The sequence below is a fragment of the Lactuca virosa genome, chromosome 7 (genome assembly GCF_052849685.1).
Source record: "Lactuca virosa cultivar CGN04683 chromosome 7, Lactuca_virosa_CGN04683_v6, whole genome shotgun sequence".
Classification (NCBI taxonomy): domain Eukaryota; kingdom Viridiplantae; phylum Streptophyta; class Magnoliopsida; order Asterales; family Asteraceae; genus Lactuca; species Lactuca virosa.
In genome coordinates this window covers 240,648,665-240,668,429 of record NC_136432.1, presented here as the reverse complement: position 1 = coordinate 240,668,429, position 19,765 = coordinate 240,648,665, and the positions used below count along the sequence as shown (strand labels likewise).

Here is a 19,765-nt window from a genome sequence, read left to right as displayed (position 1 = left end):
CATGCGTACATGTGTCTACATTGAGCGCACCCTAGTATGTTGGGCGTACACTTATGTACGCGGGGAGTACTAACTTCAGGAGGAAACCCTAATTTTTAGGGGTTGGGTGGTATTTAAGCAACATTATGTCTCATTTCTCCTCACATTTTCAGCCTCCACATCCTTTGAGACGTTTTTGCAAACCCTAGCCCTCTTAGTGTGTGTTTTGAGCTCAAGAGTGTGTTCTTGGTGTGTTGAAGGAGCACGAAGTTACATTAAGGAGCCTTGAAGTGGAAGCAAGCTTGTGGATATGGGATCTTTGCCTTCTTGAGAAGCTCAGAAGGTATAAAGTCTATACCTTGATGTCTTGGTTGTTAGATCCCATTTTGGGTGTTTTATGTTGCTTTTCTTGTCCCAAAGGCCCCATCTTGTGCATGGTTTGTTATTGTCATTTTGAGTTGTCCTTCCAGACCCTATGAAGGGTCCCAAGCCATAAAAAATGAGGTCCCAATTGCTAGAATTGCTTCATGCATCTTGTAGAAGGTCTTAATGGATTAAGACCTTGTGTTAAGCACTTTGTGGACTTGTAAAGTCATAAAGTTGAAAACTTTATAACTTTAGGGTGCATTTGAAGTGTAGATATGAAGCATGGGCTTGAGTGCTTAAGCCATTAAGCACTTAATGGAGTTTGGGGGTTGCGAGGGTACGCGTCGCGTACATGGGAGTACGCCCCGCATACTCGATCAACCACCCCGATGGTGGTCTTCTGCGAGGCTTTGCGTACGCTAAGCGTACCTACGGAGTACGCCCTGCGTACTCACATGGGTCAGCCTTGTTGAGTTGAATCGGTTGAGTTGATGCAACTGGGTTGACTCGGTTGACTTAGTGGGTTTGACCAGTTGACTTTGACTTTGACTAAGTTTGACCTTGAGGGCATTTTGGGGATTTTGGAATTTTAATGGAATTGGTCATTTGGTGGAAATAGGTATCGTTTAGAGAGCCGAGATTCAGAGTCGGGCCTCATCAGTTTTGTTCAGTTTGCAAGGTGAGTTTTCCTCACTGTACGTGCGGGTTGAAGGCACCAATGTTGGCCCATTGAATTGACATCCTGTTCTGCATGCTATTGTAGTGTAGTGATATGTTAGATCGGTATCCTGGTATATAGGATGATGTTATGCTTAGTGATCTGTAGATCTGTTTGACTGGCTATAGACTGTTATATTATTATTTGTTATATGTGCACATGTTTGTTCGGTAGCTGAGGCTTCACTGCTTTGTGCGTAAGCCAACAGGCCGCGGCATACCAACCCGATGGTTGAATTGGCCCGAGGGTATTCCATCCCGATGATGATTGGACCCATAGTATATTGGCATTCCAACCCGATGGTTGAGGGCCTGGGGTATTCTAACCCGATGGTTGATTGGACCCATAGTATGTCGGCATTCCAACCTGATGGTTGAGGGGCCTGGGGTATTCCAACCCGATTGTTGATTGGACCCGTAATATGCTGTTATTGTATATGTGTTATTTGTTTGCGTGTTGGTGCTTTGGGGGAACTGTGACAACCGTCAAATTTCGGTCAAGTCAAAGTCAAACAAAGTCAACAAGTCAAACCGGTCAACTCCATTAACCCTTGTATGTTAAGGTTTACGTTGTACAATTCGTTATTTTAATGAGAAAACATCATTTGGAAAATTCATGTGTTTGATTTTCCTTAGCCTTAACAGTGCTAAACAACGAACCAAAGCGATAAAACACTATTGCACAATTATCAGGGGCTGTGTAAGACTCTTAAACATGGCTTAACGGGGTTTACAAATATGACAATTGTAAAAATCTCATCATATTTACTATTTACTACATACTACATACTATTTACGTTTTAAAAATTACTATTATTAGCCAATTAGTATTAACCATCTTCTAGAAAACATTTGTCATGATTACATCATGAATATGTCATATACACTAACTAGTTATATGGAGAATGTCAACATTTAACACTTATTATTAAAGAATTATATATGAATAGTAATTCTTACTAGTATAAATACAAGGCTTAAGTCACTCATTTTCTACACCATTCTCTCTCAATTTCAAGACTTCCAAGGTTAATCATCAAGCTTTCTTCCACTCTTGGTTCTCGATTCGTCAAGGCATCTTCTAAGTGTTTTTGAGTTGAACACTTCTCTTCTCCAACATCCATCCTCTAAGAACACATAAGGTGAGTTCATACCCCTATATTTACATGTTTTTATTAAGTTTTAAGGGGGGAATACAAGTAAAATCATCAAGAACACAATTAAACTTTTTCTATCAGATTACATCAGAAAAGATGAACTTCGATCACGGACTGTTTTAGTCAACTTAAATATTTTAGTTTTCAAAACTGTTCCAGGTGCAAGTAGTTCAAACTATTAGCTTTAAAATGGCTACTTGCACATCTCCATATGATTTTTCTACAATTTATGGTGATTTTTACAAAACTGCCTATCATTTCAGAGGCAAACCCGGACCAGTCTGTGATTATGAACATTTTCACCTCTGTTAGAGATCACTAAAAATCATGATAAAATTTACGAACAAACTAGACTCATATTCCAAACTCTCAGAATTTGCGGATTTGGATTTAGAGCTTTGATGATTTTTCTATAAATTTTCTAAGAACAGTAACAGAAACTGTATTCAACGAAAAGTTGCTGTCAATTTCATTTCACCTTGTAACATGTTGAGCAAGGTGTATATCTTTATGTGATTATATGTTATTGCAATATATGACATTTTATCTTAATATTTTGACACACATCAGTTTACAAATGGATTTGGACATATAAAATATAAAGAATAACAAGTGATTATAATCAAAGTACAACCGATACATTCAAACATTTAATAAACTATTTTGAATATAGTTTGCATACATTACTACGTACTACCCTTGGTTGATAAACTATAATAGGTATAGTTTATGATACATTACATAACACATACATTTAAAAAGGGTACATTTATACAAAGGATATTTTCATTAAGCAAGGTACGGCCATATGGTACCAAGTTTTCATAACACGTAATTCCGTTAATGACTTTGTGAGACATTTACTTCAAATTACCATTAAGTCCTGTATTGTAACCAGAGTCTCCTTGAGGGAGAGCGTGATAGTTGTGTATAGATCTATATTGGGTTTGACAAACCCACACCTAAACTGCATGCAACAGTTAGACCGATAGGTCTGGGGTGACAAATGTCATAACATTTCCGACGCCCGAAGAACGTCGTTTTAGGCAACCTTGGTCATAGTATGGTTATAATAAACTCACATAAAGTATTAATAAACATTGGAATTTACGGGAACTTCATTAAAATTTAACGAGTTTATGTCGATTTAAACTTGCATTGTTTTACTATAAATATGACAAATTACTTGTACATTTCGGTCTTTGGGTTTTAAGACTACATTTACACATTAAGGAAAATATTGGATTTTCTAACACAAATACTACTTTTACAAACGAAAGGCTTTTAATAATACCAAACAAAAGCTTATGAACTCACCAACCTTTGTGTTGACACTTTTTCAAACAACTTGTATTCTCAGGAAATCATTAAACAGGTAACCAAATGCTTTTGAGGATGGGGCGCTAAGGCGTCTACTATTTCATATTTTGTCAACATATTGTAATTGATTCGTAAACATGTAATTCATACAATGATGTCACTTTTTCAATTATATATATGTTGGTTGTGTTTGCTTCAATTACTATTACAATTGTTGTTATGATACTATACATGAAGTCCTCCACCCCCGGACGTTTCCGCCATCCTTGGTTTGGGGGTGTGACAGATTGGTATCAGAGCACAGTTTATAGTAAATTAAGTATATCAAACCACATAAGATATACAAACTATAAACACAATTGGGACTAATAGTCTCTGATTTGTGCATTTTTCAAATAAATATACTCTTAGAAAATAAATGATTTTACATGCTCGCATGGTATCATAACTAGCGAAAACATAAAGCAAAAGAAGAAGAGTTGAACATTTTGAGTATGCCTTAGTATATGTGGATTAAATCTGGGAAGGATATAGCCTGATCAACTATATCTGTCCGGGAATTTACTTGCATATACCGGGGGATGGTCAGGATGGACAACAAATCTAACAAACCTAATAACACACTACAAAAGGATACTTTAAGAAACTCAAAACTAAACATTTACAAATACTATAGGAGTATTTTGTGTTACTATAATAAATTATCTGAGAATTAAATAGGTCTTTATTTATAGATCAATAGCTGCTAAGTGGATGCGCTAAGGTCATATGTAACTAAGATGCTATAGACTTAGAATTTATGTATCTTTGTTTCACTTCTGTCCTTGTTTGGTTGTGGTCTTGGAGTTAGGGTCATCTATTCGAAGGACTATTATATCTTAAATCACATATGATTGGTATGCACTTTGCAACTAATTTAGTAACCGATAAAGATCATTTTAAAATATAATATATTAATTATGTCCCGACTAAATTAGTATATGTAAAACTTTTACAAACAGTCATATACTTGGAAACAAGGAGACTCAAATAAAATATTTTATACTTTCATTTTACCTCATAACCTAATGTATTGGGTCAATTAAAAGTATAAAATCGTATGTATCGTAAACATACCGGAAAACAACGTAATAATATACTTTATGTATAAAAGATTTCTCTTCCTATAAATATACTTTTACTAAAAGTACATTGGTTTACGACTTACGACAGAACCATGCCGCCAAGGAGAAGACCAAGACCTTCCGGCAACATAGCAACACCTCCTCCGCCGCTGCCTCCACAGTTTGATCCTGCGATGTTCCAGGCTGCAGTAACAGCAGCCGTAGCGGCCGCAATATCGCAGATAGGGACAAACGGAGCTGGTGGTTCTGGATCGGGTGCTACAAACTCTAACCATGGAGACAGTACGTGGCGTACAAGAGAGTGTTCCTACAAAGACTTCACCAATGGCAAACCCGACAACTTCAATGGGAGCGGGGGAGTCATCACTTTAATGCAATGGTTTGAAAAGACTGAAGTAGTCTTTCAAGTGTGCTCTTGCCCCGAAGCGAGCAAAGTTAAGTTCGCAGCCTTCACTTTCACCGGCCGGGCCCTTACTTGGTGGAACTGTCGGATTAATTCACTTACTCTCGAAGTAGCTAGCTCCATATCCTGGGCAGAACTAAAAACCTTGATGATGAAGGAGTACTGCCCGAGAGGTGAAATTCAAAAGCTGGAACAAGAACTTTTGAACCTCAGGATGACGGGCTCCGACCTTGAAACCTACACCACCCGATTCAATGAATTGGCTCTCCTCTGCCCAACAATGGTTACTCCGGAGGAGAAAAAGGTGGAGCGATACCTTTGGGGACTGTCTCCCCAAGTGCAAAGTAGTGTCCTGGCTTCAAGGCCAACTACTTTTGACAGTGCCAGGGAGCTGGCACAACAACTTGTTGACCACCGAGTCGGTCATAATACTACAACCACCACCACTGATCAATCAAAAGGGGGAAACAACAAAAGGAAGTTCTGGAACCAAAAGAAGAGCCAACCAGCACAGGACCCCGCTAAGAAGCAACAAACTGTTGCTGTCCATGCTGCCACTATTGCTACCACTCCAGCACCACCGAAGCCATATGCTGGAACCCTACCTAAGTGCAACAAGTGCAACTCTCACCACAATGGTGCTTATAGGGAGATGCACTGTAACAACTGCGACAGGAAGGGGCACACTGCTCGTTTCTGTAAAGCGCCGGCTCGACCAATCAACCAAGTCGCCAGTACGGGGGCAACCCGAACCTGCTACAACTGTGGAGACGCCGGTCACTTCAAAAGAAACTGCCCCAAAGCACAAGCCCCTAATGCTGGTGGAATAGGAAGAGTCCTGGCAATAGGACATGGGGAAGCAGTCGAGGATCCCACGGTGGTTACCGGTACGTTTCTCCTCAATAACTCTTATGCATGCGTACTATTCGATAGTGGAGCGGAGAGGAGTTTCGTGAGCCACCAATATAAACAATTACTTGAACAAAATCCCCAATCACTAAAGGATACTTATGTAGTAGAAATGGCAAATGGGAAAGTAGAACGCACTAGCGATATATACTCAGAATGTACTCTCACTCTAGACAACCATACATTTAAAATTGACCTGATGCCGGTCACCATAAAAAGCTTCGACGTAATCATCGGGATGGATTGGTTAGTTCCTCACCGTGCCGACATTCTATGTTACGAAAGGGCCGTTCGCCTCAATCTACCAAATGACGAAACCTTTCTCATCTATGGTGACAAACCTAGTGCGAATTTACAAATCATCTCATGCATCAAAGCCCAAAAGTATCTCCGGAAGGAGTACCACGCCTTCTTGGCCCACGTAGTAGACAAGAAACAAGACGTGAAAGACATCAAAGACATCCCCGAAGTGTGTAACTTCCCGGATGTGTTCCCAGAAGATCTTCCTGGTGTACCACTCGCACGACAAGTCGATTTCAGAATTGACTTAATACCCGGAGCTACCCCCGTAGCCAGAGCTCCATACCGCCTCGCACCAACAGAAATGCAAGAGTTGTCCAGTCAGTTGAACGAGCTTTTGAGCAAAGGGTTCATCAGACCAAGCTTCTCACCTTGGGGAGCACCAGTCCTTTTTGTAAAGAAGAAGGACGGATCCTTTCGCATGTGCATCGACTATCGGGAACTAAACAAACTAACCATCAAGAACCGATATCCTCTACCCCGAATCGACGACCTTTTCGACCAACTCCAAGGAGAAAATTTCTTCTCAAAGATCGACCTAAGGTCAGGTTACCATCAGCTACGAGTTCAAGAAGAAGATATTCCCAAAACTGCATTCAGAACTCGCTATGGGCACTACGAGTTTGTGGTGATGTCCTTCGGTTTAACAAACGCACCTGCGGTATTCATGGACCTAATGAATAGAGTGTGTCGACCCTACCTAGACAAGTTTGTAATCGTATTCATCGACGATATCTTGATCTACTCGCGAAGCGAAGAAGAGCATCGCCTACATCTACGCCAAGTGCTAGAGACACTAAGAGCGGAGAAGCTTTATGCTAAGTTCTCTAAGTGTGAATTCTGGATTAGAGAAGTGGATTTCCTTGGCCATGTGGTAAGTGAGAAAGGCATACATGTGATCCCACCAAGATCAAGGCAATCGAGAATTGGTCAGCACCCAAGACGCCAACCGAAATTCGACAATTCCTTGGGCTTGCTGGCTACTACCGAAGATTTATACAAAACTTCTCCAAGATTGCGAAACCACTCACCATCTTGACGCAGAAAGGTGTGATATTCAAGTGGGAAAATAAACAAGAAACTGCTTTCCAAACGTTAAAACAAGCCCTATGCAGCGCACCGATCTTGTCTCTCCCAGAGGGAACCGAAGACTTCGTAGTGTACTGTGATGCTTCGAATCAAGGCCTCGGATGTGTGCTCATGCAGAGAGGTAAGGTTATCGCGTATGCATCAAGACAGCTTAAGACGCACGAGGTTAATTATACTACCCACGACCTGGAATTAGGAGCAGTAGTATTCGCTTTGAAGATCTGGAGACACTACCTCTACGGCACGAAATGCACTATCTTCACTGATCACAAAAGTCTTCAGCATATCCTCAATCAGAAAGAGCTCAACATGCGACAGAGGAGATGGGTAGAGTTGCTGAATGACTACGAGTGCGAAATTCGTTATCATCCGGGCAAGGCCAATGTAGTGGCCGATGCTCTAAGCAGGAAGGAGTACTCGGGCCGCCGAGTAAAATCCTTAACAATGACAATCCATTCCCACCTGACCATACAAATCAAGGAAGCTCAACTGGAAGCTTTGAAACCAGAAAAAGTGGCAGGAGAGACATTAAGGGGAATGGATAAAAACTTAGAAGTCAAGGATGATGGAGCACGTTATATCATGAACCGGATTTGGACACCGAAGTTCGGTGGACTCCGAGACGTCGTCATGAATGAAGCACACAAGACTCGATACTCCATCCATCCCGGGTCGGATAAGATGTATCTGGACCTCAAGAAATTATACTGGTGGCCGAACATGAAAGCTGAGATTGCTACCTATGTGAGCAAGTGTCTGACTTGCGCCAAGGTCAAAATCGAATACCAGAAACCATCCGGGCTATTACAACAGCCGGATATACCTCAGTGGAAGTGGGAACGAATAACCATGGACTTCATAACCAAGCTGCCTAAGACATCGGGCGGGCTTGACACCATATGGGTAATCGTAGACAGATTGACCAAATCAGCACACTTCCTACCGATAAAAGAAACCGACAAGATGGAGAAGCTGACTAGAACGTACATCAAAGAGATTGTACGACTCCATGGTGTGCCGATATCCATTATCTCCGATAGAGATAGTAGATTTACCTCACGGTTTTGGCAGTCTCTACAAAAATCATTGGGAACTAGGCTTGACATGAGTACGGCCTACCACCCACAAACCGACGGACAGAGCGAACGAACCATTCAAACGTTGGAAGACATGTTAAGAGCTTGTGTGATAGACTTCGGTAAAGCATGGTATACCCATCTACCGCTTATCGAATTCTCCTACAATAACAGCTATCATACTAGCATCAAAGTGGCTCCATTCGAAGCTCTTTACGGTCGCAAATGCAGATCACCCCTGTGTTGGGCTGAGGTGGGGGATACACAGCTAGCTAGAGGGCAAGTCTCTAATAGCACCCTCACTGGCCCTGAAATCATAAGGGAAACCACAGAAAAGATCGTTCAAATTCGAGAAAGACTGAAAGCGTCTCGCGATCGGCAAAAGAGTTACGCAGACAAACGACGCAAACCCTTGGAATTCTAGGTGGGTGATCGTGTACTACTAAAAGTTTCCCCTTGGAAGGAATGATACGATTCGGCAAACGCGGGAAACTAAATCCAAGGTACATCGGGCCATTCGAAATCCTTGCTAGGATTGGGCCAGTAGCATACAAACTTCGATTACCTCAGGAACTCGACAAAGTACATCCCACATTTCACGTGTCGAACCTAAAGAAGTGTTTGTCTGATGAGACACTCGTAATACCACTCGACGAAATCGAAGTTAACGAAAATCTCCACTTCGTGGAGGAACCAGTCGAAATCATGGATCGGGAAATCAAACGAACGAAACAAAGTCGTATTCCCATCGTGAAGGTCCGTTGGAACGCTAAACGAGGACCCGAATTCACCTGGGAACGCGAGGATCAGATGAAACAAAAGTATCCACATCTCTTCCCGAACTCTTGAAGTCCCAGTCAAAAATGCAAATTTCGGGACGAAATTTCTTCTAACGGGGGGATGATGTGACAACCGTCAAATTTCGGTCAAGTCAAAGTCAAACAAAGTCAACAAGTCAAACCGGTCAACTCCATTAACCCTTGTATGTTAAGGTTTACGTTGTACAATTCGCTATTTTAATGAGAAAACATCATTTGGAAAATTCATGTGTTTGATTTTCCTTAGCCTTAACAGTGCTAAACAACGAACCAAAGCGATAAAACACTATTGCACAATTATCGGGGGCTGTGTAAGACTCTTAAACATGGCTTAACGGGGTTTACAAATATGACAATTGTAAAAATCTCATCATATTTACTATTTACTACATACTACATACTATTTACGTTTTAAAAATTACTATTATTAGCCAATTAGTATTAACCATCTTCTAGAAAACATTTGTCATGATTACATCATGAATATGTCATATACACTAACTAGTTATATGGAGAATGTCAACATTTAACACTTATTATTAAAGAATTATATATGAATAGTAATTCTTACTAGTATAAATACAAGGCTTAAGTCACTCATTTTCTACACCATTCTCTCTCAATTTCAAGACTTCCAAGGTTAATCATCAAGCTTTCTTCCACTCTTGGTTCTCGATTCGTCAAGGCATCTTCTAAGTGTTTTTGAGTTGAACACTTCTCTTCTCCAACATCCATCCTCTAAGAACACATAAGGTGAGTTCATACCCCTATATTTACATGTTTTTATTAAGTTTTAAGGGGGGAATACAAGTAAAATCATCAAGAACACAATTAAACTTTTTCTATCAGATTACATCAGAAAAGATGAACTTCGATCACGGACTGTTTTGGTCAACTTAAATATTTTAGTTTTCAAAACTGTTCCAGGTGCAAGTAGTTCAAACTATTAGCTTTAAAATGGCTACTTACACATCTCCATATGATTTTTCTACAATTTATGGTGATTTTTACAAAACTGCCTATCATTTCAGAGGCAAACCCGGACCAGTCTGTGATTATGAACATTTTCACCTCTGTTAGAGATCACTAAAAATCATGATAAAATTTACGAACAAACTAGACTCATATTCCAAACTCTCAGAATTTGCGGATTTGGATTTAGAGCTTTGATGATTTTTCTATAAATTTTCTAAGAACAGTAACAGAAACTGTATTCAACGAAAAGTTGCTGTCAATTTCATTTCACCTTGTAACATGTTGAGCAAGGTGTATATCTTTATGTGATTATATGTTATTGCAATATATGACATTTTATCTTAATATTTTGACACACATCAGTTTACAAATGGATTTGGACATATAAAATATAAAGAATAACAAGTGATTATAATCAAAGTACAACCGATACATTCAAACATTTAATAAACTATTTTGAATATAGTTTGCATACATTACTACGTACTACCCTTGGTTGATAAACTATAATAGGTATAGTTTATGATACATTACATAACACATACATTTAAAAAGGGTACATTTATACAAAGGATATTTTCATTAAGCAAGGTACGGCCATATGGTACCAAGTTTTCATAACACGTAATTCCGTTAATGACTTTGTGAGACATTTACTTCAAATTACCATTAAGTCCTGTATTGTAACCAGAGTCTCCTTGAGGGAGAGCGTGATAGTTGTGTATAGATCTATATTGGGTTTGACAAACCCACACCTAAACTGCATGCAACAGTTAGACCGATAGGTCTGGGGTGACAAATGTCATAACATTTCCGACGCCCGAAGAACGTCGTTTTAGGCAACCTTGGTCATAGTATGGTTATAATAAACTCACATAAAGTATTAATAAACATTGGAATTTACGGGAACTTCATTAAAATTTAACGAGTTTATGTCGATTTAAACTTGCATTGTTTTACTATAAATATGACAAATTACTTGTACATTTCGGTCTTTGGGTTTTAAGACTACATTTACACATTAAGGAAAATATTGGATTTTCTAACACAAATACTACTTTTACAAACGAAAGGCTTTTAATAATACCAAACAAAAGCTTATGAACTCACCAACCTTTGTGTTGACACTTTTTCAAACAACTTGTATTCTCAGGAAATCATTAAACAGGTAACCAAATGCTTTTGAGGATGGGGCGCTAAGGCGTCTACTATTTCATATTTTGTCAACATATTGTAATTGATTCGTAAACATGTAATTCATACAATGATGTCACTTTTTCAATTATATATATGTTGGTTGTGTTTGCTTCAATTACTATTACAATTGTTGTTATGATACTATACATGAAGTCCTCCACCCCCGGACGTTTCCACCATCCTTGGTTTGGGGGTGTGACAGGAACTCACTAAGTTTTGGGCTTACAGTTTTGGGTTATGTTTCAGGTACCTCAGATGATCGCGTGAAGGCGAAGGCGTGATCGTACACCTCCTCGTGTTTTGATTTATGATTTTGGAAAAACTCTGATATTAAACATGTTTTGAAAACTAAATTTTAAACAATGGTGATTGGTGGATTGGTTTTAAAAGTTTGAATTTTTCATGAATTTTGTGGATGTTACACTTTTAGTCCTTGGAATATGAGTTATAGCTAAGTCTTAATGTTAAAACCATAACCCACTTCATGTATAATAAGTTGGTTGGGTGCGAGTTTCTAAAACAAGAAGTAAGCCCTAATTTAGGGTTATATGTGTGTTTGGTGTGTGTGTGTGAACCTAATCATATGTTTAGGATTATGCATGCCCTAATATCGAATAAAAGATGAATAAATATATGTATAGGTACCCAACATGATAGTTCAAGGAAATATTGAGAAGTAAAAGTAAAAATAAAGTATAATATATGTGTAATCATGAAGTAATCTAAGTAGAGTTATTTGGTATGGGTTGTAGGGGTGCAGGGAGAGAGAGAGAGAGAGAGAGAGAGAGAGAGAGAGATACATAGAGAGAGATAGAGAGAGATAGATAGATAGATAGAGAGAAAAAGATAGAGAGAGAGAGAAGTCCATCTAGCTTACATCAATAAAGTTATTAAGATCCTACTCACTGGATTCATGTGAGTCTTCTCACTATACTGTAGGACATTGTGTGCCATGATATGTTGATTGTCTTTGTGACTTGCATGATAGACTGTGTTTGACCCATGACACTTGTATGAAAGACTATCTTTGACACATAGCAGGAAATACCATGTTTGGCCCATGGCACAAAGTGACTGTAAGACTATGATTCGACCCATAACATTCACATGGGTTAAAAAAGACCAATTACTATTATGTATTGATACGATATATGATATATTGGGAAACTCACTAAGCTTCATGCTTACGGTTTTAAGTTTATATGGGTTCAGGTACTTCTGGTAGCAAAGACAAGAACCTATCCTGATTGAATTGCATCCACCGGAGTTTCAACACTGTCTATTTTTTGATTACTCTGATATTTTGTTTATTTTGTTTTGAAACTACATTTGATACTATAATTATCTTTTGATGAAATTGTATTTGGTTGGTTTTGCTTTATTTAAAGATGAAAATTTTTCTTTATATTTTAGGATGTTTCATGCCTTAAAAAAACACACAAAAAAACACAAGGGACATTTAAAAAAATGATTAATTTGTATGGACATTTTGCCTCTAATTTATTGTTTGGAGGGCTTGTGCACAAACGTTGATTAACATGTTTGGAGGGCTCTTCTAAGTTCACAGAGCAGAATAAAACAAGACCAGTTTTCCTTAGTAACAAATTTCGTAGATTATCAATCTTCGAAAGCCAAAACCTTGAAGCTCCTATCTCCTATGATGAAGTGAAAAAAGCATTTTTTGACTGCGGTTCAGAGAGGGCCCCGGGCCCTAAGGGGATGTCATTCGCACTTATAAAGAAGCATTGGGACATCGTTGGTGATGACTTCTACCATGCAATCAAACACTTTGAAGCCTCCGGCACAATCAACCCTGGTTGTAACTCCTCGTTCATCACATTGGTGCCGAAAACCCCTTATCCAAACACCTTCGTTGACTTTCGCCCTATTAGCTTAATTGGTTGTTTGTATAAATCAATAGCCAAGATACTTGCTGAAAGATTAAAGCTGGTAATCAATACTGTCATCAGCCCAGTTCAAACTACCTTCATAAAAAACAGATCCATCTTGGACGGCCCTCTTATTGTGAATGAGGTAATCTCATGGCTCAAAAAACGTAAACAAAAAGCATTTATCTTCAAAGTGGACTTCGAGAAGGCCTTTGATTGCCTTAACTGGGGATATCTCGATTCAATTATGAGCCAAATGGCCTTCGGCCACAAATGGCGCTTGTGGATCAAAGGTTGTTTGTCTTCGGCCAAAGCATCAATATTAATTAACGGTTCCCCAACAATTGAATTCCCCATGGAGAAAGGAGTAAGACAGGGAGACCCCCTCTCCCCGTTTCTATTCATCATTGCTGCCGAAGGTTTAAACATAGCCATGGAAGAAGCTCTCAACAAAAACATCTTTTCAGGCATTATACTCCCAAATAATGGCCCAAATGTATTGCATCTACAGTACGCCGACGATGTGATTTTCCTTGGTTCTTGGTCAATTGGCAATGCTAAAAACTTGATAAGAATTCTTAGATGCTTTGAACTCTCTTCAGGTTTAAAGGTAAACATGTCTAAAAGCAAATTCTTCGGAACTTCTGTCCAAAACACAGAAATAGAACTTGTTGCTAGAAGTTGTTGTTGTTCGATCGGGCAACTTCCATTCACTTACCTAGGGCTGCCGGTAGGTGCTTCTATGTCCAGGGCTGTACATTGGAATCCGATAATTGACAAGTTCCGATACAAACTATCAAGATGGAAAACATCGAATCTATCATTTGGCGGGCGTCTCATCCTATGTAAAGCTGTCTTGGGAAGTCTAGGGACATTCTTCTTCTCACTATACAAAGCTCCTGCATGTGTCATAAAAACCTAGAGAAAATTAGAATGCGATTCTTTTGGGGAGGTCACTTAGAAAAAAGAAAAATGGCATGGATTGCTTGGGACAAAGTGCTTTCGGATGTTGAACATGGAGGACTCGGTATAGGCAGCCTAAAAGCTCAAAATCAAGCTCTACTAGCAAAATGGTGGTGGAGATTTAGAACATCGAACTACTGTACATGGCTGGGAGTAATTAAATCCATATATGGTTCCGATGGGGGATTTACAAATGCTGCAAGAGCAGTCAGACGGAGAAACTGTTGGGGTAATATTGCAAATCTCCCAAAAATGCTAGCTAAGGATGATCTTCAATTCCATGACCTTTTTCAAATTGATCAACATGGATCTGGTGAATGGCAATGGACTATCGATCCTTCTAAAAAGTACTCAGTAGCCTCATACCGCCGTTTCATCGATAAAAAAAACCTTGCCCAAATCGCCCTCAGCTTAGGAATGGAACACACTTGTGCCGGGGAAATTGAATGTATTGGCATGGAGAATCTGTCACGGCAGGCTCCCCACACTCGTAAATCTGGTCAAGTATGGGTTAGGCTCTGATTCAAATTGTAAACTTTGCATAGAGGCCCCAGAAGAAGAAAAACACTTATTCTTTGAGTGTCGAATAGCATGTCATGTTTGGTCCAAATTATGCAGTTGGTGGAAAGTTATGCCGTCAAACCCTCCATCCCTTGAAGACTTTTGTAACCATAAGATTACCTCATCGTATTCAAAAGCATTTGTTGAAGTGCAAGAAGCTATAGTCCTTACTTACATGTGGGTTCTATGGCGTTTCAGAAATCTTAAGATCCACTCCAATGATCCTAAATCCCATACCACATTAGTAATGAAATCCAAATCTTATTCTTCCTATGGATAAATGCACGAAAGAAAAAAAAACAGTCATTTTAGATGGATCGAATGGTGCAATGACCCAAGTCGAATTTAACGGTCTCTATTAATCCCCAGGTGCTTCACAAGTTATATAATCAGGACTGCTGTGGAAACAAGGCAGCCACAATGCTGAATAACCACAACTCCGGATTTAACGGCTGGTTGGGTGTTGTTTTGCGATTGTTTTTCTTTTTACTTTTTCTTCCTTTTTTTTTCTTTTCTGAATACTTTGTATGTCCGCTAGCTCCACGCTAGCTTTTTATTTATAATATATGCTGTTGCCGTTAAAAAAAAAAAACATGTCAATTTCAACCCTTCAAAAACTACGATTTCATTATTCTACCCCCTGGTAATTTGTCTTCAACCCTATCCCTGTCGTTCCCTCTCTTTCCAGGAAACTTCAGTCTATTTTTAGATATTCTCTCTCCAATCCATAAACAATCCTGATTTCTTTAGAATCTCTCTCTCCTACAGATTCCATAGATGCACAAAACGCACGCACTTCTCTCTCTTGCAATCGGTTTGCATGTTCTTTCATAATCCTTTCTATTAATAATCATCCGCAATCCCACATACTTATCACTAAATTCATCCCTTTACACCAAAACCCATATCAAATATTTGGATAAATACACAAATCTTTCCCAATTGCACCGCTTGTTATCCAGGAGATTAGGGTTTCCGGTTTTTATGGTCTAGGATAACAATGAATTGAAGCTCAATTGTTCTGTATTAAAAGTTCAAAATTTGATTCGAATCACGAAACCCCCCATTTTGATCGAATTTTTCTCTGGGCTTTCTATTTTCGGAAGAACATTGAGGTAAGTTCCGATTGAATTTAGGTTTAAGGAGTTTTGAAATGATAACCAAACATTGCGTTTTTAATCGTAACAAAATCTCTTATGGTGTCTCGATGATTTAAAATCATAGAAAATGGACAAGTACGAGCTTGTGAAGGATATAGGATCTGGGAATTTTGGCGTTGCAAGGTTGATGAGGGACAAGGTCACCAAAGAGCTTGTTGCTATGAAATATATAGAAAGAGGGCATAAGGTATATACGATTTTCCTCATATCTTTAATATTATATTATAAATTAATCTTGTTTTATTCTAATTGGTTGGTTTTGCAAGTTAGAATTGTTCAAACAAAAATTCTTTCTCAGTTTCTTGATTGCCTTAAATTATATATAATTCCCACTTGATTACGCATCTAATATTGTAGTCATTTGTTTATGTTTTACTTTAATTTCAAGAGGGTATCTAACCATATATATATCTTTTTTGGTTGTAGATTGATGAGAATGTTGCACGAGAGATCATAAATCACAGATCTCTTCGACACCCGAATATAATTCGGTTTAGAGAGGCAAGTAGCTTTCTTCACATCGATATCTACCATTACAAATCATTGATCTTATTGATTTTGATCAACAAGATTCATCTATCTTGTCAATTTGACCAAATGTCAATTGACTTCTAATAAAAGATTCCCCAAAAGTTACAAATAAGCTTTATAATCATGGTGATGTTTCTATAGGTGGTGTTGACACCCACCCACCTTGCTATTGTAATGGAGTATGCTGCAGGAGGGGAGCTTTTTGATAGGATTTGCAATGCTGGAAGATTCAGTGAAGATGAGGTTTAAATTATTCTAGGGCTATTTTTGTCCTTTGCACAAATGAGAGGTTGAGAGCTAATCCCTGACAAAAAGACAAAAAGCTGCAGTTTTTGTCCCACTAACATCAGTGTGATGCACGCAAAACACAGTACAACATGTTCTATTTATTGATGCTATTTGTCAATTTTTCAGGCTAGATACTTCTTCCAGCAACTTATATCAGGAGTTCACTACTGTCATTTCATGGTAAAAGTGTCTTTTTAAAAGATGAACTCTAACAGTCTAACATGACAAATACATCTTTTATTTATTGAATTTTAATAATATAATATCAATCTTGTGAAGCAAATATGCCATAGAGACTTGAAGCTTGAGAACACTCTTTTAGATGGAAGCCCTGCACCCCGCCTGAAAATTTGTGATTTTGGCTACTCAAAGGTGTTTCATTATTTTTCAAGGGTTGAAATTGTAAATATAAATCAAGATATTAATAATCTTACTTTGTGTAGTCATCCCTGCTTCACTCAAGACCTAAATCCACAGTTGGAACTCCTGCTTACATTGCCCCTGAGGTTCTTTCTCGTAGAGAATATGATGGAAAGGTAATATAAAAAAAAAATTAATTTGTTTTATATAATCAGAAAATTGTTTTGATTAATTTATATGAATATGAATATGAATATGTATCTTTTTGGCAAATGTTGATTTGTGTTGATTCAGTTGGCTGATGTTTGGTCTTGTGGAGTGACACTTTATGTGATGCTTGTGGGAGCATACCCTTTTGAAGATCAAGAAGACCCTAAAAACTTTAGGAAGACTATTCAAGTAAGACAGTTGACTTTTTTCTTATTTGTGTTGACTTTGACTTTTGATTATTATTGTTTTTTTGTAGCGAATAATGGCTGTGCAATATAAGATCCCAGACTATGTTCACATATCTCAAGACTGTAGGCACCTTCTTTCTCGGATATTTGTTGCTGGTGCTTCTAGGGTATGTATTTACTTTTTTTTATAAAATATTTGAGAAAATTAAATCATATGTTAAAGGCAACCTAACATGAACTTTTGGCATAATTACATTTTATGAATGTGTAATTACAAGTCAACACATAACTGCTAGCTTTTATTTGTTCACATTGAAAAGTCAAAGATGGATGATTAGTCAACATCCAAGTTGTACCCTTTCTCTATTTAACAAGGATGAAATAGTTTTGTATTTTATGATAAAGTCTTCTTTTTCATTTGGTGAAAATCTTTATGTTCAATTATGTGGATCCCGTATTGATATAGGCTTGTTAATGAGGCCTACAAAACAAATATGACAAATATGCTACTATAGTTTCCACCTTTTCCCATAAATAAAAGGGCAAAAAAAAAAAAAAAAACAGTTGTACTTTCATCATTATATCTTTTAGCCAATTATTTGTTTTTTCTGTAGCGATTAAATCATTATACTATTCTTGACTGTATTAAAAGAAAACATTTTCCCATTTTACTCGGTTTTGATACCAGAAAGGCCTTTTTTATAATTAGATTTGTAAAAAGTGCAAAAATAGTCCCTGTTGTTTGCCTTTTGTTGGTTTGGGTCCAAAAAGGCCTTTTTTTATATATTTACGTTTGGTCCTTATTTAACAGGGTTTCATTATTTTGGCATTGTGAAATAGATTCTTTTAAGTCCTTGTAAAATGACTATTTTGCCCCCCATTTCAATTTATTTTATTCATTAAGTGCTCGGTTTTGCGGTTTATGTATCTTTTCCCAAAGAAAGTTGATAGATGCTTGAATTTGTTGATTACATTACAAATTCGATTTTTTTTTTCATATTGTGTAGAGAATTAGCCTAAAAGAAATCAAAAGCCATCCATGGTTCCTGAAGAATCTGCCTAGGGAATTAACTGAAGCAGCTCAAGCTGTTTATTATAGAAAGGAAAACCCAACATTTTCACCACAAAGTGTAGAGGAAATCATGAAAATTGTGGAAGAAGCAAGATCTCCTCCTGCAGCTTCGCGTTCCATTGGAGGGTTTGGATGGGGTCAAGATGAAGAATATGATGATGATAAAGAAACAGGGGAAAAGGAAGCTGAAGATGATGAAGATGAGTATGATAAAAGGGTGAAAGAAGCTCATCAAAGTGGTGAAGTTTGTCTTTCTTAAAAAGAGTTTTTTATGTTTTGGGTTTGTGTAAAAAGCAAATTTTACTTAAAGGGGAGCTTAATAATTGAAGTATGTAAACCTCTATTGCATGTTGCCAATATTTAGGTGTGTCGATGGCATTGTATACTTGAATCTTGGTTTGGGTCGTTGGTTTTTTTGTTTTGTTGGAAGTCGGGAATGTCGGTTCTTGTTGTAATTAAATTTAGATTTGTTGTTTAAGTTATTTGTGTTTGTAAAATGTTTGATATTATATTGTTTTAAGGTTATAATGTGTAACTTTCATTGCATGATAAGTCATTACTAGAATGATCTTTTATGCAAAAGAGTTATTTCTAACAATTTTTAAGCTTGAAACACATACATCATGTAAAATGTAAATCATATGCTCACATATAAAATTCATAGTAAGTTTAAAGGCATAATCGAAAGAATTAGAGTTGGGGAGCAAAATGATAGATGGTGAGGATGAGTAATATTAAGGTGCGTTTGTTTTTTCGAAGCCAAAACGTCTGTTGTTTGTGGACCATATCTTCAAGCCTTTGCAGTTAAAGAGGTGGACCAAACGTCTGCAGGAAGAAGTTTGTTTGTTTTTTAACATCTGAAGACTGCTGAAATAAACTGAAGAACTCTTCCTAGTTCGGTCCATGAATCTTTGTGCAAAATCATTCATTTTAGATGGTCATTTGTCCATTGTTGTTTATCTCCCATTTCTAATAACCAAAAAACATATACAAATCAGATTTTAAAGCAAGCACAACCTTACAAGATTTGACAAAATATACACATTTCAACAAATATTGATTTTCAGCAAATAAAGAGCTTGATCTCAAAAAAAAAAAAAAACAACATATATA

At 37.7% G+C, this 19,765-nt stretch overlaps 1 protein-coding gene across 1 annotated transcript; it reads left to right on the top strand.

The window, feature by feature from the left end:
* The first annotated feature begins 15,533 nt into the window (after positions 1 to 15,533).
* LOC145125701 (serine/threonine-protein kinase SAPK7-like) lies at positions 15,534 to 19,149 on the top strand. The gene is made up of 10 exons (XM_079061126.1): positions 15,534 to 15,958; positions 16,068 to 16,190; positions 16,430 to 16,504; positions 16,676 to 16,777; positions 16,949 to 17,002; positions 17,102 to 17,194; positions 17,266 to 17,358; positions 17,477 to 17,581; positions 17,649 to 17,747; positions 18,588 to 19,149. Exons 2-10 carry the CDS (start codon positions 16,071 to 16,073, stop codon positions 18,909 to 18,911), a joined length of 1,065 nt encoding a protein of 354 aa, XP_078917252.1. The 5' UTR covers positions 15,534 to 15,958; positions 16,068 to 16,070; the 3' UTR covers positions 18,912 to 19,149.
* The last annotated feature ends 616 nt before the right edge of the window (positions 19,150 to 19,765 follow it).